The sequence below is a fragment of the Bemisia tabaci genome, chromosome 5 (genome assembly GCF_918797505.1).
Source record: "Bemisia tabaci chromosome 5, PGI_BMITA_v3".
Classification (NCBI taxonomy): Eukaryota; Metazoa; Arthropoda; class Insecta; order Hemiptera; family Aleyrodidae; genus Bemisia; species Bemisia tabaci.
In genome coordinates, this window is record NC_092797.1 from 9,843,715 (window position 1) to 9,864,976 (window position 21,262).

A 21,262-nucleotide genomic window follows, 5' to 3' on the forward strand; every position below is an offset into this window, starting at 1 on the left:
ACTGCTTAACGCAAGTACTTCCAGCTTTATCAAATACAGATGCATTTTACGTCAGTAAGAGTTTATGTCATGTAATCAACAGTATACGGTAAATCTTTGATCACAAATAATGATACAGTAAACCAGTAGATTTATTGTCCGCTCTGCCTCACGAAGTTATTTTTTTTTCCGGTAAGAATATTTAATTTTTCCTATGACGCCGCCGCACGCACAGTGGATCGAGTCAATCAGAGAAGTCGATCAAGGAATGTTCAGCTAAAACTGCAAATTTTGATGTTTAATTCGTCACATTATAAATTTCAAGGGGTGCCTCTAGAAGAAAATTTCACGAGGAAATCAATGAAACCACTTTTATAACTTCAATGTCTCGTATAAACGGAGTTATGATCGTTTAAAGTTTCCAAATTTTGTCCGACTTCTCCTATCGACCCGATTCACTGTGTACCGTGCATATGATCTCTCAATGCAGATTTTAGGAGGGAAAGAAGCATTAAAGTATCAAACACGTATGCCAAATATTTGAAGAGTTGAATAAACAAAACGAATACAACGCTGAAACAACTATTTTTACCGCATTCTGCGATAAGGAATTACCATTTATTCCTGCTCATTTTACAACACCCATATACGTTGTAAAACCGTTCGCAAATTTATTGCATTTTAACCAGGAAGTTGGTGCACATTTCTAGCTGAAAACTTCCGTGATATTTTTTTTTTCACATTGAACGCAAAAATCAGCAAACTTGGGCGTGCAATTATATACTCGTAAAAAAATCTGTTGACTCGATTTCCCACGTTCGGAATGGAATCATGTTCTTTTGACAGGGAAACTCCGATGTGTGCATTTGTTTTCCCATGTAGATAGTTGCTTTCTGTATGAGCCAGAAATAAAAGGTTTTTAGGTGCAAAACGTTGACCATTTGACACTTTCCTTTTATGATCCATATGCTTGGTCGCCTAACAATCGAAGCTGCGATTAATAAAACCCACCGTCGTATTGATTGAACACATCGTGGTCGTGCTGTAGTTTTCAGTGAGCTCTCATTAATATTGGAAAGCGACACTCATTGTCCTCAGTGCTCAGTGGTTTACTTAAAGGTAACATCCGTAGATTCAAAGAGAATTCTGCCCATCGTTTTTGAAAATCGTAAAAATTACTCCCATGATTAAAAAATATACGATCTCCATCAAACTTATAAAACTAAACCCAAGGAACAGACCAAGAGTGCCACCAATGTTTCCTGAAAATGAGGAAAAACAATTTTAAGAAAATGAGCTTAGGTATATGGAATTTCTTTCATTATGTAGTGTTTAGGAAAGGAGGTCGTTATATGAAAGGATAAAATGTCCATTTTTTGGACTTTTTCTACATGCGCAACTTTCAAGCTAATACTGTTCTGAGTTCACCTTAAACGCACCTACTGCCTGACTCGTTAATGGCGTCCATTAAACATTAATTATGTCATATGAGTAAATGTAAAAATTGAATGGAGTATCTACTTCTCTCGTTTGAAGGTCAGTTCAGTCATATTTTATGATCATCGTGTCTTTTAATGAGAAGTGTTTTCTTGTGCAAATGCATCTCCCTGGCAAGTTTAATTCACAGCCTTTTAGGCACCGAAAATTAACATTTCCAGACTTTGTTAAAGAGAAATTTCTCACCTATGAAATCATGCAGTTGACTGACCGTATCACGTTGCATTGGTATGAAACTTCGTGCAGAGAAAGCAACGCTAACTGTCGCCCAATTATCCCTGAAATTATAAAAATTGCCTGAAGTACACGTTCCTAACACAAGACAAAAGTTGTCACCAATATTTCCAAAATTTAAATGATAGGCACTTCATGCTTCGCACAATGGCAGGAAAAATAGTATTTTACAGAAAAGTTTGTAATGGAACGGAAATTGCAACGTTGAACATCTGACGCAAGGAAAAATCGTCTAGTGATGTCACTGTATATTGCAGAGCAAGATACAGAGGAAAATTGGTGCGAAGTCACTTTAACGAATTAATAACTTGAAAATTTTAAAAAGTGTTCTCATATTACACTAAACTTAACGTGTATCTTTGCAGATTTATCGTCACATTATGTGCTACTATGAATTACGAAATATGTATCATGATTTTCCTGCGCTATCTCAAGAATTGAATTCTAAAAATTCCTAGAAAAATGTGAAGTGATATTATACTAAAAACCCATTGGATCGGATATTTTTAAACATTGCGATCGAGATACATGTTTCCGCAATTTTAACGTCAAGAAACGACGAGCATAGTATGAATTTTTCTATAATGAAGGTGAAAAATCTCACCTCTGATCTTTATTCCCTTGCTCAGGTGGAAAATCGTCAATGTAAGTATAATTAACAGGTATAGAGTATCCTGTCACATCATAGCGTATGTCTGAACACGCAGGTCTACAGTCACACATCTTTTTGTACTCCTCCAAATTATCGAAGTCTCCTGTAAATTCAGTAAGAACAATCATCACCAAGCGTCGATATTTAAATTTCTAGACTTGATACCAGTTTCATTATATGCAAGAAAGCTCCAAATAATTCTTGCGTACCTAGTTTTTCAATTTTTCACATGTCTGCTGTGAATTGCCAGAGACGAGTTTTCTTTTAACTTCATTTATATGTAAATGACCGGCCCATTTGAGGCAGTCTGCTCTGATAGTTATCGATTTTTTTACATTGCTTCAAATCGACGAAACTCAATTTTGCCAACTCTTGGCATTGCTTTGATAAGTTTTTGAGGACAATCTGTTTAGAAATGCTTCTGTTCGGTGGTATTGGATGAAACTACACATTAAGAGGAGTAGAGGATTCAGGACCAAACAATCTTTCAAGAGGAAGCTGAATATGACAGTCGTCCATAAAGTTCAGAAAATGAGAATGAGTAGTAATCTTTTTGTAGGAAAATTATTTGATCATAGAAAAAGGTCCAGATCAAGATCCCCTAAACTCCTCCTCATTGCCGCCGGCCTATCCGTTTATGATTTTTGGAGATGTTTTGAAATTTACACTTACCGATACTTTTTTCGAAACAATTCGTAGACAAAGGACCACACACTTCCATGTGTTCAAGTCCTGCACAAAATTGAAAACATGCGTGAAAATTTATGGACATATAATATTTTGAGTGAATATAATTTTTGAAAGTTAGTTTCTTATTCTTTCAGTGTGATGTAAAATTATGCCGATATGTTTTCCTTCAAAATTTTCAGTGACTCGGAAAATAAAATAAAATAATACTTTTCCAATTTGAGTAAGTAGAAGAAATTTCTGCACATTATTTGCTGTCATTAGCAGGTACAAAATTTAAGACAGCGGTTATTGTTTGTCAAAAATTTAAAATCAAAGATCAAATCTGGGATAAGCGTCAGTCATGCATTTCCTTAAAATGCAAGCGCTCGACGAACAGCTGTTATGCGGTGCATGGAAACATTGGAGTTTGCATTGGATTAAACAGTGCTTGACCTGATCTGAGTGTTAATTTTTTTACCGATGCCCCGCTTAACATGACAAAATTTGCATTTTTAGTACTTTTTTGTAGCCACACTCCCACTCACTTTATCTGGATCATATTTATGGCGCGCAGGACCTCATTATGTGTATCATGCAAAAGTCAAGGTTTTTTTTTTTTTTTTTATATATTTGATTTGCAAAAACGCCAATCTTTGAAGTTGGAGGATGGGCCACCGATTTTGGATAAATTGTTCAGAATTAAAGCTGAAATATTATCATTTTCAACAAAGACAACTGACCGGTTGAGTGTGACACGTGATTAAGTTATTTTCCTTACAGCAAAGTCAAAATATAAGCAGTAAAATGTCTCGCAAAAAAAAAAAAAAAAAAAAAAAAAAAAAAAAAAAAAAAAAAAATTGGGAGGTAAAGTTACCACTCTCGGCAAAACGTCTTGATTGGACTCCGCGGGAATTATTACTCTCGAGCAATTGGGGCATTTGAGAGTAATATACCACTATCGGGTTGCCAAAACTAGAAACTGAAGACAAACTGCCAGTGAGGTGAAGTCAAATCTACGATGTTCTTCGAGGTTTTCCTTGATAATTATCGATTTTTCAGGTCTCTAGATGCCCCCGTGTTTTTGACAATGTTTACGTCTGAAGATTTTTAAAAATTAGTCGGTAGGGCCCTCAGACTCGTTTTCCTGGGATAATTCCATACTCCCTCCTCCCCCGTGTGGGGCCCGGGCCCCTTAGAAGTGCACGTCACCTTTATCCTTCACTTTATCCTTTATCCACTAGCCCGTCACTGAAAATATTTTTAAGAATAGGTCATAATAGATGACTCATTATATTTTTTGGGGGGTCAATTACTCACAGCAAATGTTTCACCAACGTTCAAATTCCTCACACCGAACCTCAGTTACTCACTCGCAGTATAATCCGTCTTTACTAGCGATAATGAAGCTGATTAATTAAGCCTCCGTTGGCCAATTATCTTGCGAGGCATCGGCATACCTCACTCACTGTGCTGCGGACATTAAATTCGGTTAGAAAATATGGATTTTTGGAGTCTCAAAAGATACCAAGGCGTGACACCTCGGTATCTTTTGAGACTGGACCAATAGAGAATGGCCATGTCATGTAATGGTTTACTTTTCTCCCGCTGCGTTTAAGTCTCCGAGTTTCTCTTTGTTTTTTTCTAGACTCAAATGTGCTGGACAATAGAATACTTCTCACGATGACTGTCAAAGCCAATAGGATTGGGCTATAATAGAGAGTGGTCACGTCATGAAATGGTTTACATTTCTTACGCTGCGTTCAAGTCTCCAAATTTTCCTGCGTGTCTCCCGACCCAAATGTGCTGGACGAGAAAATACGCTCTTTAATTCTCGTCAATTTTGGATGGTCTCCATTGGATGAACTTACCCTCGTTGCACTTATTTCGGATGTGCCGTCACTTGAGATGACACGTTGTTTGGAGAATAATCTGTTCATTTTAGTTCCAGTTTCTTTCAGTATTGAATAACATAAAGCCTTGTCTCCACAGGACGTTTCATGGGATCTGTACCAGGGAAAAATCAAAGCTGGGAAAAATAATGAGTTAGTCAATATAGATCACAGTACTAACTAAGAGTCTTTGTGGAGTCCTGGGAACGATTTAAAAAGAAGAAGAATAAAGTTTATTGTGTTGATGAACCGGGGAAAAAGCCTAGAAGTTTCGTTCCTGCGATTCGAGCTTGGGAAAAATCTCGTGTAACGTCCTGTGGAGACAAGGCCAACGAAGGGCTTCTTACTAGGCAAGTATAAAGGGACGCATCCACAGATGACGTAGGAGCGATTACTCTCGCACTCGGTGTAGCAGTTCCCCTCGGTGTAGTTCCTGAAGTAGATGAGGGTTTTCTCGTGGTCCAGATAGCATCCGCGTTTCTCAGGCGGCCATCCCAAGATGTTAGCGCTCGTGCTTTGAGTCGTGGGCTCCACTCTGATCATGTTGTAGGAGTCCATTTTCACGGCGAAAGAGGAATGCGCCTCCGTTGCGATCTCCATCGGACTGTGAAAAATTAGCTGAAAATCAAACCAATAGTCGATTATTTAATCATCGTTGAAATCGTAATCGTCATCGTAATCGATAAATCTCACTATAATACCAATGTTATTTATCGCTCAATATTTTTCTTTAACGATTCAACAATCCAGAGAGGTGATTATTGAAATTGAGACTGAGCCATAGACAAAGAGATGAAAATGGACCTATCCCATTGGTGCACATAATTGGTTTCAAAACCAGAGATAATGTCTAGAGATGCGATCAGAGTTGAGTAAACAACATTTTCGACCACTTTAGACACTTTGCTTGCACCGTCCACCATTTTTTGGGGGTCCTGAGCAGCTTTATGATGGAAAAATGGAAATGGCTCAGCTAATCAAAGACGCATCCCTTATTGGTATGCATATACTCCCCTGTGAGGGTACTCTGGATGTTTGTATTATTTCTAAGTGATATTTTTAAATTCTCTTTTGGTTTTGAAGCTAAACATACGTTCGGTTCTCTACTCGACAGTATCACCTAACTATTGCTCTAGAAACTACCCTTGAATTTTGAAGGACATTTCCTGTGAGAGGAAATAATTTTTTAGCTTATTCCTGCTAAACGGAACTAGAGATAGGTGGCAGAGAAGGAGTGTGCTCGTTAGTCGAAGACCGTAAGAATGAATGGGAAGTATATAAAGCGCCAGTGACGTCAGCCACGACGAAGCCGCTGCCGCCGCACAGTGGATCGAGTCAATAGGAGAGGCCGGACATAATTTGGAAACTTTAAACGCTAATATCTCCATTTATACAAAATGTTGAGGTTCTAAAAGTGGTTCCATTGATTTCCTCGTGAAATTTTCCGTTAGAAACACCCCATAAAATTTAAAATATGACAAAATAAACATCAAAATTTACAGTTTTAGTAAAAAATTCCATGTCCGACCGCTCCAATGGACTCGATCCACTTTGCGCCGCCGCCACGCTCGTTGGTCGTTAGCTTTAACTCATGCACCCTGTCTACAACTGCCAGGTCCACGGCCCATGAGTTCCGCATAGAGTTGGCGTTCAGTTCCGTTTGGTAGAAAATTCCGCTTTTCCATTTTCCCGAAGCTTTCTTATGTAACTTTCTAGAGCACGCCCCATCTTTCCGACTCATCCATAGTTCCGTTTATCAGAAATATACGTTTAAATAAGTATGAGCTCACGGTATATCCTTTGACACCGCCAAGACACGATGGGTCAAAATCCTCGATGTGGAAGTTCAGTTTGAAGAAGAGAGTTTCCTCACTGCCGACAGTTCTCAGGGGAGTCACTCTTGCAATACCCAGCTCACTAGTCGTGTATCCTCCCTCTAAGGACCAAGTCAGCGTCCGGTTGTACCACGACGTCAAATTTTCAGACATTTGAAGTTCTTCATACCTGCATGAAGATTTGCAATGCTTTATTTCAAGCGTACTGAAAATATGCAAGCACCTAACAATAATCAGTGGCGTGGCGTGCTTTGCGATATATCGATTGATATGCCACTCAACCCTATGAAAAAAGATCGATTATCAGGGTGTTCGCAGCGAACACTTTAGTAATCGATTTTTTACCATAGCTTCAAAGGCGAGATATCGATAATCGATCATTCACGCCACGCCACTGACAATAATATAATATCGTCAAAGGTTGCAATCATGTATGTAGATGCCGCGTTTACAGCGCTTTAGCGCTCTGGAAACCCAACTGCCATTCGTTGCGATCTTATCAGAGGACCGGATTTTTTAAAATAATAAACAAAGCTATAGACGAAGGAGACAGAGCGAAACTGGAGCGATCTCATTGGTGGAAGCTAGAGGTTGTAACAGACAAAGGAGGTAAGTAACGGACTAACTAACTCCAACCCACGAGAGACCCTATGGTTAGTGCATCATTATCTCCCTTGGTTTATAGCATTTCAATGGTTGATTAATTTAAATTGAAGAGCTTGGAGGACAAGGCGCATAAGTGCAGTTTTTGCTATTTTAAAAAACACGTTTTTAAAGTTTCGAAAATGCATGGAGCCTTGTGGCAGGAAAGAAGTTTAAACACACTTTTTGATGATATAAAGTTGGATTTCAGTTGTGAATTTTTCACAGAGTATATTTTTAAACCAATTTTAGTTGAGTTCATGAATATCTCAATTTTTTAAAAAACATGCTCTCATGCACCTTGTCCTCCAAATCCCTCAATTGATGATTGATTGATCAATTGCGGAAAATTGGGATTAATGCGGGTCGTTTAGGATAAATTGGATTATTTTATAACTTAGAGGGTTTATGAATATGACATTCCTAAAATACATAAAACTACTTAAACTTGAAACCATTTGGCAATCCGGTAAATTCATATAATTATTATTGAGATAGTTACATTTTAACTGAAGCCGAAGTGAATAGCGTTGGGAAAGGTAAATTATTAATCACGTAGCAAATGCCTCTATTGGTAAGAACTTTTTGAAAAAGCTCACAAGGCTCAGGTACCATGCGCGTTTTCCATTTCAACCGGAAGAATGTGTCTGAGCAATTAGGAGTTCCTAGCTGTAACAGTTTAGACATCTTAGTTCAGCACATGTATATTGAAATTCCATAATTTTTCGGACTGAGGAAATTTTAATTTTTATTCGCCAAAATAAGTTGATGAGTACTTATTGATCGATAGTTAAGTTACAAAAACACTTATTCCGCTATATGGAGTTGCAAATCATTTTCATATTTTATTTTTTTTATTTCTTGCGTATCTCCGTCAATACAAAATTATGAATTATTTTTATTTGCCAATTTATGATATTCTCTGTACAGTTCATGAACATTGCAAATGGAATATTCCATGGAAAAAAAAATAGCAGAAATTTGAACACCTGATGTATCAAAGCGTTTTTTTACTTTTTACCTTCAATTGGTTATTAATGAATTTATGTATTCATAAGGCAACCAGTTTTAAGTTGAGACTTTTTATTAAAGGACATTGTGGGAGAGAATCTCCCAATTCTGGTGATGGATTTGATTTTAAGAGTTAATATTTAAAAGCAAAAATAGGGAAACTTAATGCTTAAAGTACTATTGCGTCGTGAAGATCCAATTCTTTGATTTAATAGACCAACTTTGAGAGAAATCCGTTTTGCATGTTGCAATGTAGAAGAAATAAACATTTAAAATAATGCTTTTAACGTTAAAATGGCTGTAAAAATAACCGCGAATAGCAAAACAAAACGTTCTAAGCTTACTTACATCTGTGTACAAATCGACGATCCGTTTATTTAAGAACTTGCTGGCATTTGGTTGCATTGACATAAAACAAACTTGGAATGCAAGCGAGAGTATATCTGACCTGTAAATATAGTCAAAATGTTAAAGAATCAACGATCATAGTAATACATTTTTTGTATTGATTTTCAAAGAGTGAGTTTTGAATCAACAGAAAAAAATCGATTTCCACGAAAATTATTTTCCGTACATTAAAGCGCCACTTCCCACAAATAGTGATGATTGGGTACTTCGCTATTATTTTGAGGGGGGGTTGATGGGTATTTTTTGAAATTTAATCCGATCCAGATTATGACAACGGCTATTTTTAGAACTGATTCTCGCGCAACTAATCAGTTTATTACATCAGACTTTGACTGTTGTACCCGTAAGTCGTGCGCCAAACTTAGTGCTTCTGGCCCTCAAACTGGTTCAAAAGTCGGTGGTAGGCGTCGGGCACCGGACGATCAACATTCAAGCTGATTTGTCTGATTCTGATTGTGAGGGAATGGAACAGCCGGTTCTGCTTCTGCCAGTCTTACCCGCACCTCTGTAGCGAGAGTCGGCTGCGCTATTCACTCTCCATTTTGCTTTACAGTTTTGTTTACTTTTGTTCAATTGTTCAATTTCATATTCCTTACTTCAACAAATTTCGGTCCCTTGTTTCGTCAGTATTAATTTTTCATTCTTTTCTTCAGGAATTCTTGCGTAAAATTGTAGTGTCTATGGAGAGGAATGTAAGACTTCAAAAAATTACAAAAATATAAGTTTTGGTTACAATTTTAATTTGCGTTCGATTTTTCTGGTATACTTTTCTTTTATTATACCTTGCCTCATTTTTGGTACGAATTTTTACAAAATCCTGAACTAATCCGCGAAGATTTGCCTTTGGTACGTACAACCGTGGTGGATGACGTAATCATTTTACTAGCATTTTGCATTCTTTATTTTAGTTAAGTATGCAGGTTTGAGTTTGCCTATGAAAGCTTATTCAATTTTTTTAAATAGACCAAATGCATTTCAAAGCCTATACCTTTATGCCTAGTGGTGAATTCGGTAACCATTCGAAATACAGAAATCAAAAATCAAATTATATTACGAGTGCGTGTTTTGCGAGGAAGTTTAACCCAACCTACCATTAAAGAGCAAGCCACAGGCGTTGAAATGCATTTAGTTAATAAAAAATAAAAACAATTAAAAAAAACAACGTTAAGCACCCACAGGATTACGTTACTCACGGGGATTTCGGAGGGGCGATATTTTTTTTTATCAATATTGAACGGAAAAACTTAGCTCTTGAACAGATTTTATTTCTTACTTTGAATGATAATTTTTGTCAATCTGCAAGTTTCAACCATTTTCAATTCTGTGACCGCACCATTTTCCTTCGATTTTAATTGTGCCCTATTTTGACAGCAAAAAATAACTCACTCATGGCTGGTCCTGTCGGGTTTAAGAATAAGCTCTGTTAGGTTCACAAACGAAGGTCGGACTTTATTCGACGAGCAAATCGTGATGGCGGGAAATGGTATCTCATGGACGTCCAGAACTCTGTTTTCGAAGGATATCACTGCTGAGGCGTTCATCCATTCACTGATGAGACGGCTTGCTGCCCAGATGCACACCCCGTATACTAGTCCGAGCAAAATTAGCCATAAAAATCTGTTAGGAAAATATTTCAGAAACTTTTGAGGAACGTAAAGTCAAGGACCAACGAACCTGATCAAAAAAAATCCTCTCAACCTAATTTTTCACGTCTTAACCAAGCAGCAGGTGAGACGTCAAGGTATAAGGCGTTTTAATTAGGTAACTATTTCGACACGAATGTGAGCATTTTGCATACCCGAATAAATGAAGGTAATTTGAATAAGCGCAAACCTCGAGCAACAAATTTTTGATTTAATTCATTAATAGACAATTAGAATATTTTATTAGATATTTTAAGAATCTTATAATTTTTCAAACACTTATTTTCTTCATTAATCAATGTAACCTAGAGGGTAGGCTCCTGACTACTGCTGGACACTGAAATTACTACTACTAACAACTACTACTAACACTGAAATGTACTTATATTCTTTAGTGAGATACACGGCGGATTGTGCATTTGGAATGAAAATCTCTTAAAAATACCTCAGAATCCCAAAGGACCGGAGTACTTACCGCTCCCTGAGGTATCTTGATCGATCTCCTACGTATGAGATGCCGTGTAAAGATGTGAAACTGGAAAATTGATGGAAATAATCAGCAAGTAGCTTTGCTTTGGATTTTTTCTCCGACTCTTGGCGAATTTTTTCTTGTTCATCGAATAGGAACTGACTCCTCTGAGCTGTAATATTAAAATAATGAATGGTCAAACCAACTAATAATTTGATGATATCACAAATTTAATAATTATCAATACTGCCATTAATTTGCTGACTGTTATTTTGAATACTGAGAGTCCCTCCCATTGTCCAAAAAAAAATGTGAAAAGAAAAGCACACAACTCCTTGGTAGTACTGCAATAACATTAAAATCAGAGAGCTGTTATTAGCTGGTGAGCTTCTGAGTATACGTATTTCAATTTTTTCAAATTGCAATTCTAAGGCAAACTGAGATTACATACGTGTTGATGAATGATGTTTAGCTTTAGAATAAAAAAATTGACGTAAATCTTCAATTAAGTAGCTTCATCACTAATACGTGAACTTTTTCTCACTCAATAATCTTTACCTAGCCGTCGTTATCAGTGACTAGTCAAAAATGTGTACCATTCATTTCAACGTTAATACATTTCCGATTATCTTTCATTTTTTTAAAAGGACACTAGCCAAAAATATACCCTTGAAATTATTCCCTGGTAAAAATTGGCGATAGGAGCTGCGTTTCAAAATACCATAGGAGTTCTTAAAGCCGACTAGAGAAGGCTATTGAAAATCATATAGCTGGCTGTAGAAAGTGGAGCAAATCATATAGCCGGGCTATACGAAGCTATAACAAAGTATACAGTCGGGCTATATATGTATAGTTCCTATCACCGGGCTTTACACTTTATCGCCATTGGCTATAAAAGGCTATAAGAAATGGTGTAGAAATTCGTGTGCTTTGGAAATCATTAAGTTTGATACGGAACTACCTTGATATTTACAAAACACACATTATATTTTCCTTTAAAACATTTTTTTTCATCAATTAAAGTGAGAATTATCCATACAGAGTGTGCAAACATTCCAAAATCATGAGTTGAAAAACGCTGACTCCGCAAGAAAAAATATTAGAGCCTAACACAAAGCGCAGCGGCGACGCACTGGCGCCTGCAAACCTAACAGGGATACTTCACGCATTGCGCAATGCGTGAAGTATCCCTGTTAGGTTTGTAGGCGCCAATGCGTGTTTCGCGCTGGCTGCCCGCCCGCCGCGGCGTCTGAAGCAACTATTTCACACAAGAGATATTGCACAATATCATAAGAAATTGAAGGCGCTCCAACATATTAAGAATGACAGGCATCCTTCAAAAATACGGAACATTCCTCGTAAAATAAATCAAGATACTACGGCACAAAAAGAGAGCGGTGGTCCAAAAACTAACTATGTCCTAGTATCCGTATTTAGTAACGTTTAGCATAATCTTTATCGTCTGGCTGTTGCTTAGTCGCCATCGGCTATAAAAGGCTAAAAGAAATTGTACAGCCGGCTACAGAAGCTATTGGAAATCTTACAGCCGGCTTTAGATCTATGTTATTTTGGAACACAGATTCTACTGCCAATTTTTACCAGGGTTGAACTATGACTTAATAGATGAAAAAAATTCACGAGGAATAATGATTAGTAGATTATTCAGAAATAAATAAAACACGAGTAGAGACTTGCAACATCGCAATTGGAAGTAGGTGCGCATTTCTCGACTGTAGCAATTATGTACCTCAAATCAGCAGAAAGTCTCTTGTTTTTTTTTTTAGTTTTTTTTTTTTTTTTAAATAATAAATCTGCAGATAAAAAATGTAAAATTCTAATAAAATCTTATATTTTACAGTGAAATACATCTCAATATAATTTAATAGATGACTTTTAATCTTGAGCAATTTAAATGAAAGTAATTTTTATAATCCTCCTAAGGCGAAGAATTGTTTCTAAAAATCCTCAATATTGAACGCTCACAGCGTAAACGTCCTATATAACATGCTCAGCAATTTTGATATGGTTTCGTGACGATAAAATAATATTTCCTATTCCTAGTGCATTGGTTGTGTGGTAAGTAAAGCGTCGGGCATCGAGCACTCCCTTCTGATATTTATCTGATCACAGCAGCGGGCCGATTATTGAAACTGATAGACAAAGACGACAAAAGGGATTTGGAGGGATCCTATTGGTGGAAGTGGGTGGTGGCAATGGACATGGGAGGTAGGTAATGGACTAACTAACGGCAATCCACGAGAAAACTGACAGTTAGTCCATCATTTTCTTCCTTAGTCTATAAGATCCAATCATGTCAACCAATAGGATCGCTCTATACTCCCTATGTCTTCTTTGTCTATAGCTTTGTCTATCAGTTTCAATAATCGGCCCGCTGATCACCATTTTTATAGCGATCAGATCACATGCTTATCAGCGAATTCGGAACTTTTTCATGCTCCCTCTAACGGCGAGATCCAAAAGTGTTTGTCTCTGATGCGCGCGCAAGTCAACCCAGCCATATTGGGTGTGATGTTTACAGTGTTTTGTTTAACAAAGGTGGTCAATGCTCCGTACATTCATTAAAGCCGTGAGTATTATTTTCTTTTTCGTAAACAATGTTAAATATCTAGGACAATGCACGTCAATTTTCCATCTGATGCTTGCTTACTTTTGAAAAAAGGCAGTGTACAAAATGAAATAAAGTACGTTGTCCAGAGGCGTGATGCAATCGCATTGAATGCACACTGCACGGTGCACTTAGCGCAGCGAATCAGAGAGTTCCTCTGTCCCGTCTGCTCTCATTGGATGATAGGGATTGGCGGGAAAAGTGCCGTCGGAGCGCATCATTCAAATTCACAGGCACGATATCATACATCGTGAGTTTCATTGCAAAACTCGCGGTAGTTGTAATGTAATTTTAAATGTAATGTTTTTGTTGAATTGTGTGAAACTGTTGAATGTTTCGATGAATAAAATTTGAAGTATCTTTAATGACAGTGTGACAAAGAGAATGATGCATTGGAAGATAGCAAACATGTGTGTTAAGCAAAAATTTGTGTGTAGCAAAAGTTTTTGTATTTGATTGCAAGGCGGAGGTGTTTGAGCGATGCGTCTACATTTCAACCCTTTGAAAAATAATTTTTATCCTCATAATACACTTTCTATAACATATTGTAGCCGATGGTTCAGAAGATTGCTCGTATATCGTTCCGTATCTAACTTTCAAGGAAAATTTAAAGGAAAAGAAGCTAAAGACTCTGAGCAATCGCGATTCTTGAAACTTAGCAACATTGTTTTTCCTCCTTTACATCTATGTAAAACAATCGATTCTTGGCGAGACAATGGGTCTCACCCAAAATCGATATTTCCAATGGATTTAAATGAAGGAAAAACAGTGTTGCCAACTTGCAAAATTGCCACTGATCACAGTGTACGGAATTAACAAGCTCGTTGGTGAGGAATATCCACCGAAAAATAAGAATTCTTGCTTTCACAGTGCCCGCAGTAAATTCGAGATTGTACCTAATTTCCTGGTCGAATGTTTACAGTATTATTTTTGGGTAACAATTGTGGAACCGAAGTATTTGTTACTAAAAAGTAATATCGTAACTACGGCTAAGAGATGCCTAGGTAGGATCAAGAATCCCCCACGAACATCTGTCAGGGCAACAGAGGCGGATCGAGCAATTTGGCAACACCGGAAATCCTCCATTTAAACTTATGTTAAATAGTCGATTCTGGTCGGAGCATCTAGTCCCTCCAGGAATCAATACATTTCCACAGGTTTAAATGGAGGAAAACAATTTGCTGGATCCGCCAATGTAGGGCGATGCTATTTTTATAAAAGAAAGAAAAAAAAAATTGAAAAATTTTCTCGTTTATATGAACTTTCGTTTTCAAATATTTACGTTTTCTATCTAACAGACCCGTTGCAAAAAGAGAGGAGGAAACACGAAATGGCAAATTTGTTCATCAAACAGGCAATGCAGTATGCAAAAGGCCGTCCTTCTTATCCAGCGGAATTATTCAGTTTTATTGCGGAAAAAACTCCGGAGCATAAGCTAGCTTGGGATGTCGGCACAGGTAGCGGCCAAGCTGCAAAGTCTGTAAGTGCACTAGAACCAATTTTATTTTGAAAGCTCGAGGGAACTTTTAATTTTTGTACAAACCTTTCAGATTAGCCGTCGGCCCCGACCCCCCCCCCCCCCCCTCCATCCTTGAATTAAGGCTAATTTAATGTGAATCAAAATAATTTTATGTGGAACTCAGCAGTCGCTCCTTGCCATAACACTTCATCACTTCATCATAAAGAAAAATTAGAACAATCATTTTGATTTTAGAAATTTTTGTTCCAACCTTTTCATGTTTCCAATTGAAGGAAGGAGCCAAGAGTCTATACGACGTGTAAAAAATCGTGTATAATATTCAATTAAATATTAAAATGGTTTAAAAATGGCGTTATATACTCAAAGTGGGAAGATTTCTTAACATGAAAGTCAGAATTTTTGAAAACTCGCGATCGGCATAAGAAGAGCGACAGGAGTGCAGAATGTTTACGAACCAACGACTGATCTTTTGTTCTCGAACTGTGTAGACAGTGGGAAAATTACACGCGAGGAAGAACTGCATTCATTCACGCCTAATGGAGATTTTTCACGTCAATGTTTTATTGTTTCATCTGAGAGTGTTTAAAGAGCTGATTTCGCAGTATTTTTCGTAATGATTTTCTGAAATGGGAAATGGCATGAGTAAGAATATCCCTAGTCTGTCTGAGTGGGGTCAGATTGACCCCACGGGAGTTTCAACTCTTTGCCATTTCTCGTGGTATGCTCAAAATTTGTTGTCCTTCACAAATAGCTCTACAAAAACATCTAGGAACACGATTTTGTAGGGGGGGAAAAAAATGTGCATGAGAGATCAAAAAATTCACGAGTACCCCTAGAAAGCCTGAGTGGGGTCAGATATCCTAATAACATATATTTTACCATTTAACATCACAAAAGCTTACTTTGTAGGTGTATTTATTTTTCTCTTTTTAATTTTTTTCAGAAACTTATAAAACAAGCAAAATTTTTCAGATTTTTTTCGTTTTCAGTATTTAGTAGCCCTATGATTTTTTTTCTCATGCTGAGAACAACATGGCAACATGTGTATGATAAAATGGTTGCATACCCTGCGCCGTGTTTTTTAAAACTCAGATATGTTTTATGGTTAAGGCCTGTGAGGTTAGTGCACTGATATTAACTAAAGACATGAAAAAAACATAGCTAACTAATTGATTTTCAGCTGGGGTCAAATTGACCCCGCCCAGGCTTTCTCGTTGGTTCAGAGGCTCAGGCAGACTAGGGATATGCACCGCCCAGTGACGTCATCTGGCGGCATTTCCCATTTAAATACATGTAATTTAGCAGATTAGATAATTTTGTAACATCTTCTCCAATAATTGTTCAATTCATGAACCAAAGGTATCCTCGTGTTCAGTTCTCCTAGTAGTTTCCACTTAAACACGAATTTAATCAAAGTTCAGACACTTGCAAATTCTCCATTGCGAGTTTCATTTCAATAGGTAAATCAAATTCAACTATTTTAATGACTTACAAAATTACAAGTCCTTCATTGATACGTTAATTATTTACAGTTGGCAGAGCACTATGAGAAAGTTATCGCTACAGACACAAGTCCAAAGCAGCTAGAATTGGCACCAAAATTACCAAATATCCGCTACGAGCACACCTCCCCAACAATGCCAAAAGAAGAGCTTCGACAAAAAGTAGCTCCAGAATCAAGCGTGGATCTGGTGGCGATCGCCCAAGCCATACACTGGTTCGACCTTCCAGTATTTTACGAGCAAGCCAGATGGGTGCTGAAAAAACCGCATGGGGTCATCGCCGCCTGGTGCTACACTCTTCCCGAGGTCAACCCAGATATGGATGCGGTTCTTCGAAAGTTTTATGAGAACCCTTTTTGGGATCCGGAGAGGAAAATGGTGGACAATGCGTACGTGGACCTAGAGTTTCCTTTTCAACCCTTGAGTGGACTCGAAGGAACCGGACCATTTCGGTTCAAGAATGAGAGAACTATGAACTTGGATGATTATTTTATTTATCTGAAATCTTGGTCTGCGTATCAGAAAGCTAAGGAGCAGGGGGTGGAACTTTTAACTCAAGGGATGATCGAGGATTTTACTAGCGCCTGGAATTCTGATGGAGAAAGCGGCTCAAAATCGGTTAATTATCCTGTTTATTTGAGAATCGGGAAAGTATAGAGGCGTGATATGAAAAATAATCGGAGGCTATGAAGAATCAAACCTAGTATTTTTTTTCGGGCGTGACTGAACTTTTGCCCAGAAGAGTATTATTTTTACAATATAAGTAAACAAATTATTAAAATTATTGTTAAGTTTTGAATTGTTCTTTGGAGTTATATAAATGTGTTTTGTTTGTTAATTTTTATGCACATTGAACTGCGTTGAAAAGACATTTTCTCGGAATATTTTGTATCTTAATGCCTTTTCACATATAAGTTTGTGATGTTAAGAGAGTATTTAATGGTAGTAATGTAAGTTATAACTTTGAAATGTATCGGCTCAATAGCAATCTATTTTAATGAACTGTGCTCCTAATAATACTTTATTTTGACCCCTGTATCCAAAACTAGCGGACTTGGAACCTGGAGTGGATCCATAATTGGACTGCATTTTGCAATGAGGATTCTTTATTTCAGGCTCAATGGAGATACAATATAAGTACCGTTTTTCTCCAAAATTAAGTTTAGTCAGGAGTATCAGACCCGAGTCTCTTTTTTCAGTGAATTTAGTCGCATTTTCCAAAAATTAACATGGATGTCATTTTTTTTTAAAGGAAGGAAATAACTCATTGCGTTTCATTGACATGTGAAAATAGGATATCATGCGTGAAAAGTGTAACTTAAAAATCATCATAAATCCGAAGGTATCTACTCAATATCTACCTTTTTAATTTTCTCTCATCAGTGGGAGCAATCAGGCGTGTGAGGATATTTCATATAATTCTTGGAATAAGCATTAGTGCATGGATTATCATATTTTTAAGCTCACCTTTACTTTGGAGAGGGTAAATAGTCAATTAGTATTTTTAAATAGCATTATAGGCTCTACTCCAATAGCGAACTACCAATCAGAATATGAATAAGATATTGTAACCTTTAGGACAATATAGTTTTCGGCTTGAGCCGAGGTAAAGCTCCAGGTTTGTATTGAAGGTTACCGGAAACATTATGACCGTTTTTTGTCGTTTAATTTTCATAATTACTCGAATGCTCACAAAAATTGTAAACTCTGTCAAGAGTAAATGAACTGTCCTCACAATACGTCTAACGTACGCTACTAGACGGCCGAAAACGGAGATAATAAAATTAACATAAATTGAACAAAAAATGGACGCATATTTAAATCAAAAAGGACCTATCACCATTAATATATAAGCCCTGCCATGCATGTACTCTTATGGACCTCAAAGCTCAAGTCAGAATGGACATGGTTCCATTTGATTTAAATGCGTCCAAATAGTGAAAGGTGCGCCTCAGGTGCCCCGTTATGCTCACATAACAGTATGGACCCACTATTCTGTCACTGCTTTAATATAGATACAACACGAACCAGAAAAAAACTGTAACGGTTTTGGAGTCAAAGTCACTGTCAGGTCGTCAAAATTAGGACAAAACCCACTGACCAGATTTGAGTCAAGGTGTAAAGTTATTGAAATTGCATCTGTCTTATTTTAAACTCGCGTTATTAATCTATGAAGTTAAGGCCAACCTGTGTTCGAAATGTTGGGACCCAAGAGCTGCTCCTAAATCGTGGCGGTGAGAATATTACCCGTATATTTTAGTGCTAATTATTGCGCCATATTTTTTTTATTCATTTAATTTTTTTTATGAGGAGAAAAAACCACATTCTGACAATGATACCTAACATCTGATGAAAAGCTCAAAAACTTATGACGTTGAAGCTTGAAAGAAACGCTGACATCTTTATTATTATTTCAGTATTTTAAGTTGCTGAAAAAATATGCTTCAGCACTGAAAAAAAAAAACAGTCTCGTTTAAACGGAGAGGATTCGTTTTCTAGGATATTATTTGTATTGCGCAGCGGGAGGGAATTCCCGAGGTTATGACTGATATTCGGAATCAACTCAAAAAAGGACTAACTTTTTTGGCTAATTTTAGAAACGACCTACGTGCGATTAGTCTCCCCGGGCTACAAATAGTAATTACTCATTGTGTATGATGCAGTTTTTTCGTCGTTCCCCGACGAGAAAACACAACTACATTTTAACACACGAAAATCGCATTTTTACTAAAAGAGATAACGGGCGTCTCTAACTGAAAGGTCTACAAATGTTTCCTCTGAATACTGGCAAAAATCAGCAAAATTTTGGACAAAAATTGCAAGTCGTATTCTTCTAGAAAATCGTATTTTCAAGGCCTTTTTTTCAACATTGAAACGGAGTTAAGTTCCCCCATCTGGAAAACGACGTATTTTACACGGGTTTGAAAGTTCTTCGCTGAAAACAAAAATTGTGTTCCTCAGAATAACTATCGGAAAAGTGTTGGAGAAATGTTTTTTGTTTCATCCTTAATGAATCTGATTTTTCTCCGTGTAGAAATAGAATTAAAATCTCAATTTTTTTTCAAAAAGTACACTTATGTATCCGCCTTATCCTCCAAAAGCTCCCCAAATACTATATGAGGTCTATATGTAACAATGGCGGATGTGAAAAATTACCTTTTCGAAACACGCTTAAAAAACTGTTTTGTTCACACAAAAATTTAATATGTTCGGCCCTGGCATAATGTACAGATCTCGAAGATCACATCAAGTATTTTCTCAACATTTTCTCGATACCAAAACGGTTTTTTGAATGTGTTTCGAAAAGGTAATTTTTCACATCCGCCATTGTTACACATGAGTCCTCAGAGTTCACGTCTGCAGGTACCACGAGGGATTGATGCATCGCCTCTCGGACGTAAGGGCACACCTCAATTATCACGTGATACCTGTTTTACAGATGATCCAAAACCTTCTGGGGCTCATACGGAAAGCGACATATGCCCTTACGCAAAGAAAGCGATAGATTTACCTTGATTGGTCCGCACTGTGAAAGCAGACGACGGTGACAGCTCTTTGTGATACAGTCGTAAGTCCTCCGGCGCCCAAACTTCACGTTTTGTCATGCTGAACAGCTTCACGGGCAGCTAAGTTTTTTTTTGTCGAACGTCCGCCTGTTCGAACGAGTTTTTGGAGGTAATTTACAAGAAAATTGAGCGAGTGAGGAGGAGACTTAGGGGCTGAGAATCAGCTTAATTCACCTTACCGATGAGCATTTGATATGCTCACAATGGTGGTAGCAAATCGGAATTGGGTCAATCAAAAGAGAGTTGCCACATCAAGGACGTATCTAAGATTTAATTTGGAATTTTTCGGAAACTATACAACGCGTTTAAGAAGCGGGATTGCCGAATTGCGCCATATTTTATTTCGTGGATTGAAATGAGTTGCGCATGATATTCTCACATATGTTGATGGAGAAAAAGCGGAACCACATATCTCCATTTGCAACGATGCAGACTACGTATTTGATGTGCTTGAAGGGCGAGGCGCATACGTGCAGTTGTTGGTATTCCAAGAAATACGTGTTTGTGGTTTCGAAATTTCATGGATCCTTACGGCGGAAAGAAAGTTCAAACTGATTTCTTGATGCTTAAAATGTGGAAATTGGGAGCGAATTTTTCACAGAATATGCATTGAGAATAGTTTTACTTGAAATCATTAATATCTTATTTTTCTTAAAAACTGCACTTATGTGCCTTGTCCTCCAAATCCCCTATTTATCTTCGGAAAACTAGCCAATGTAATTTCTTGAAAACTTCCTTGAATTTTCGTCTCTGTTAGGAGAATATCCTGTATTAATTTTAAGCTATGAAGCTCTAAGAAAAAATAAAATGGAAGCGGAAATTTTTAAACACTGCAATGGAAATGCGTGGTTTCGCGCATTAGCCATCAATATGTTATTCTTCATGAAGAGGAGTTTCAGGCAATACTCTTGCAACATTGCTATAATCGAAGGGTGTGCAGCCTGTTCCACGAAAAAAATAAACAGGGAGAAAAGATGACCTACGGCAAGTTTTCAGATAATAATGGTAAAAATTACTGCGTTATGGCAAGGTTGTAATTGCAGTTGATAAAAAAATCTATTGTCGTATTGACATTCATGTCACGATCCATTTATGCATAATATTGCGTGCACGAATGCCAGAATCGATGATTCACACCCTCCGGAGAGTTTTGTTGACAT

At 37.3% G+C, this 21,262-nt stretch overlaps 2 protein-coding genes across 2 annotated transcripts; one reads left to right on the forward strand and one right to left on the reverse strand.

Annotated features, from left to right (window-relative positions):
* Positions 1–67: 67 nt before the first annotated feature.
* LOC109034512 (pickpocket protein 28) lies at positions 68–20,552 on the reverse strand. The gene is made up of 11 exons (XM_019047712.2): positions 20,048–20,552; positions 10,935–11,100; positions 10,203–10,433; positions 8,757–8,856; positions 7,900–8,066; positions 6,711–6,924; positions 5,268–5,538; positions 3,035–3,094; positions 2,315–2,465; positions 1,663–1,754; positions 68–1,241 (listed from the first exon to the last, which is right to left on the reverse strand). The coding sequence occupies exons 1-11, from the start codon at positions 20,139–20,141 to the stop codon at positions 1,114–1,116; spliced, it is 1,674 nt and encodes a 557-aa protein (XP_018903257.2). The 5' UTR covers positions 20,142–20,552; the 3' UTR covers positions 68–1,113.
* Positions 13,363–17,543, forward strand: LOC109034560 (putative methyltransferase DDB_G0268948). The gene is made up of 3 exons (XM_019047780.2): positions 13,363–13,515; positions 14,853–15,034; positions 16,567–17,543. The coding sequence occupies exons 2-3, from the start codon at positions 14,885–14,887 to the stop codon at positions 17,191–17,193; spliced, it is 777 nt and encodes a 258-aa protein (XP_018903325.2). The 5' UTR covers positions 13,363–13,515; positions 14,853–14,884; the 3' UTR covers positions 17,194–17,543.
* Positions 20,553–21,262: the final 710 nt, after the last annotated feature.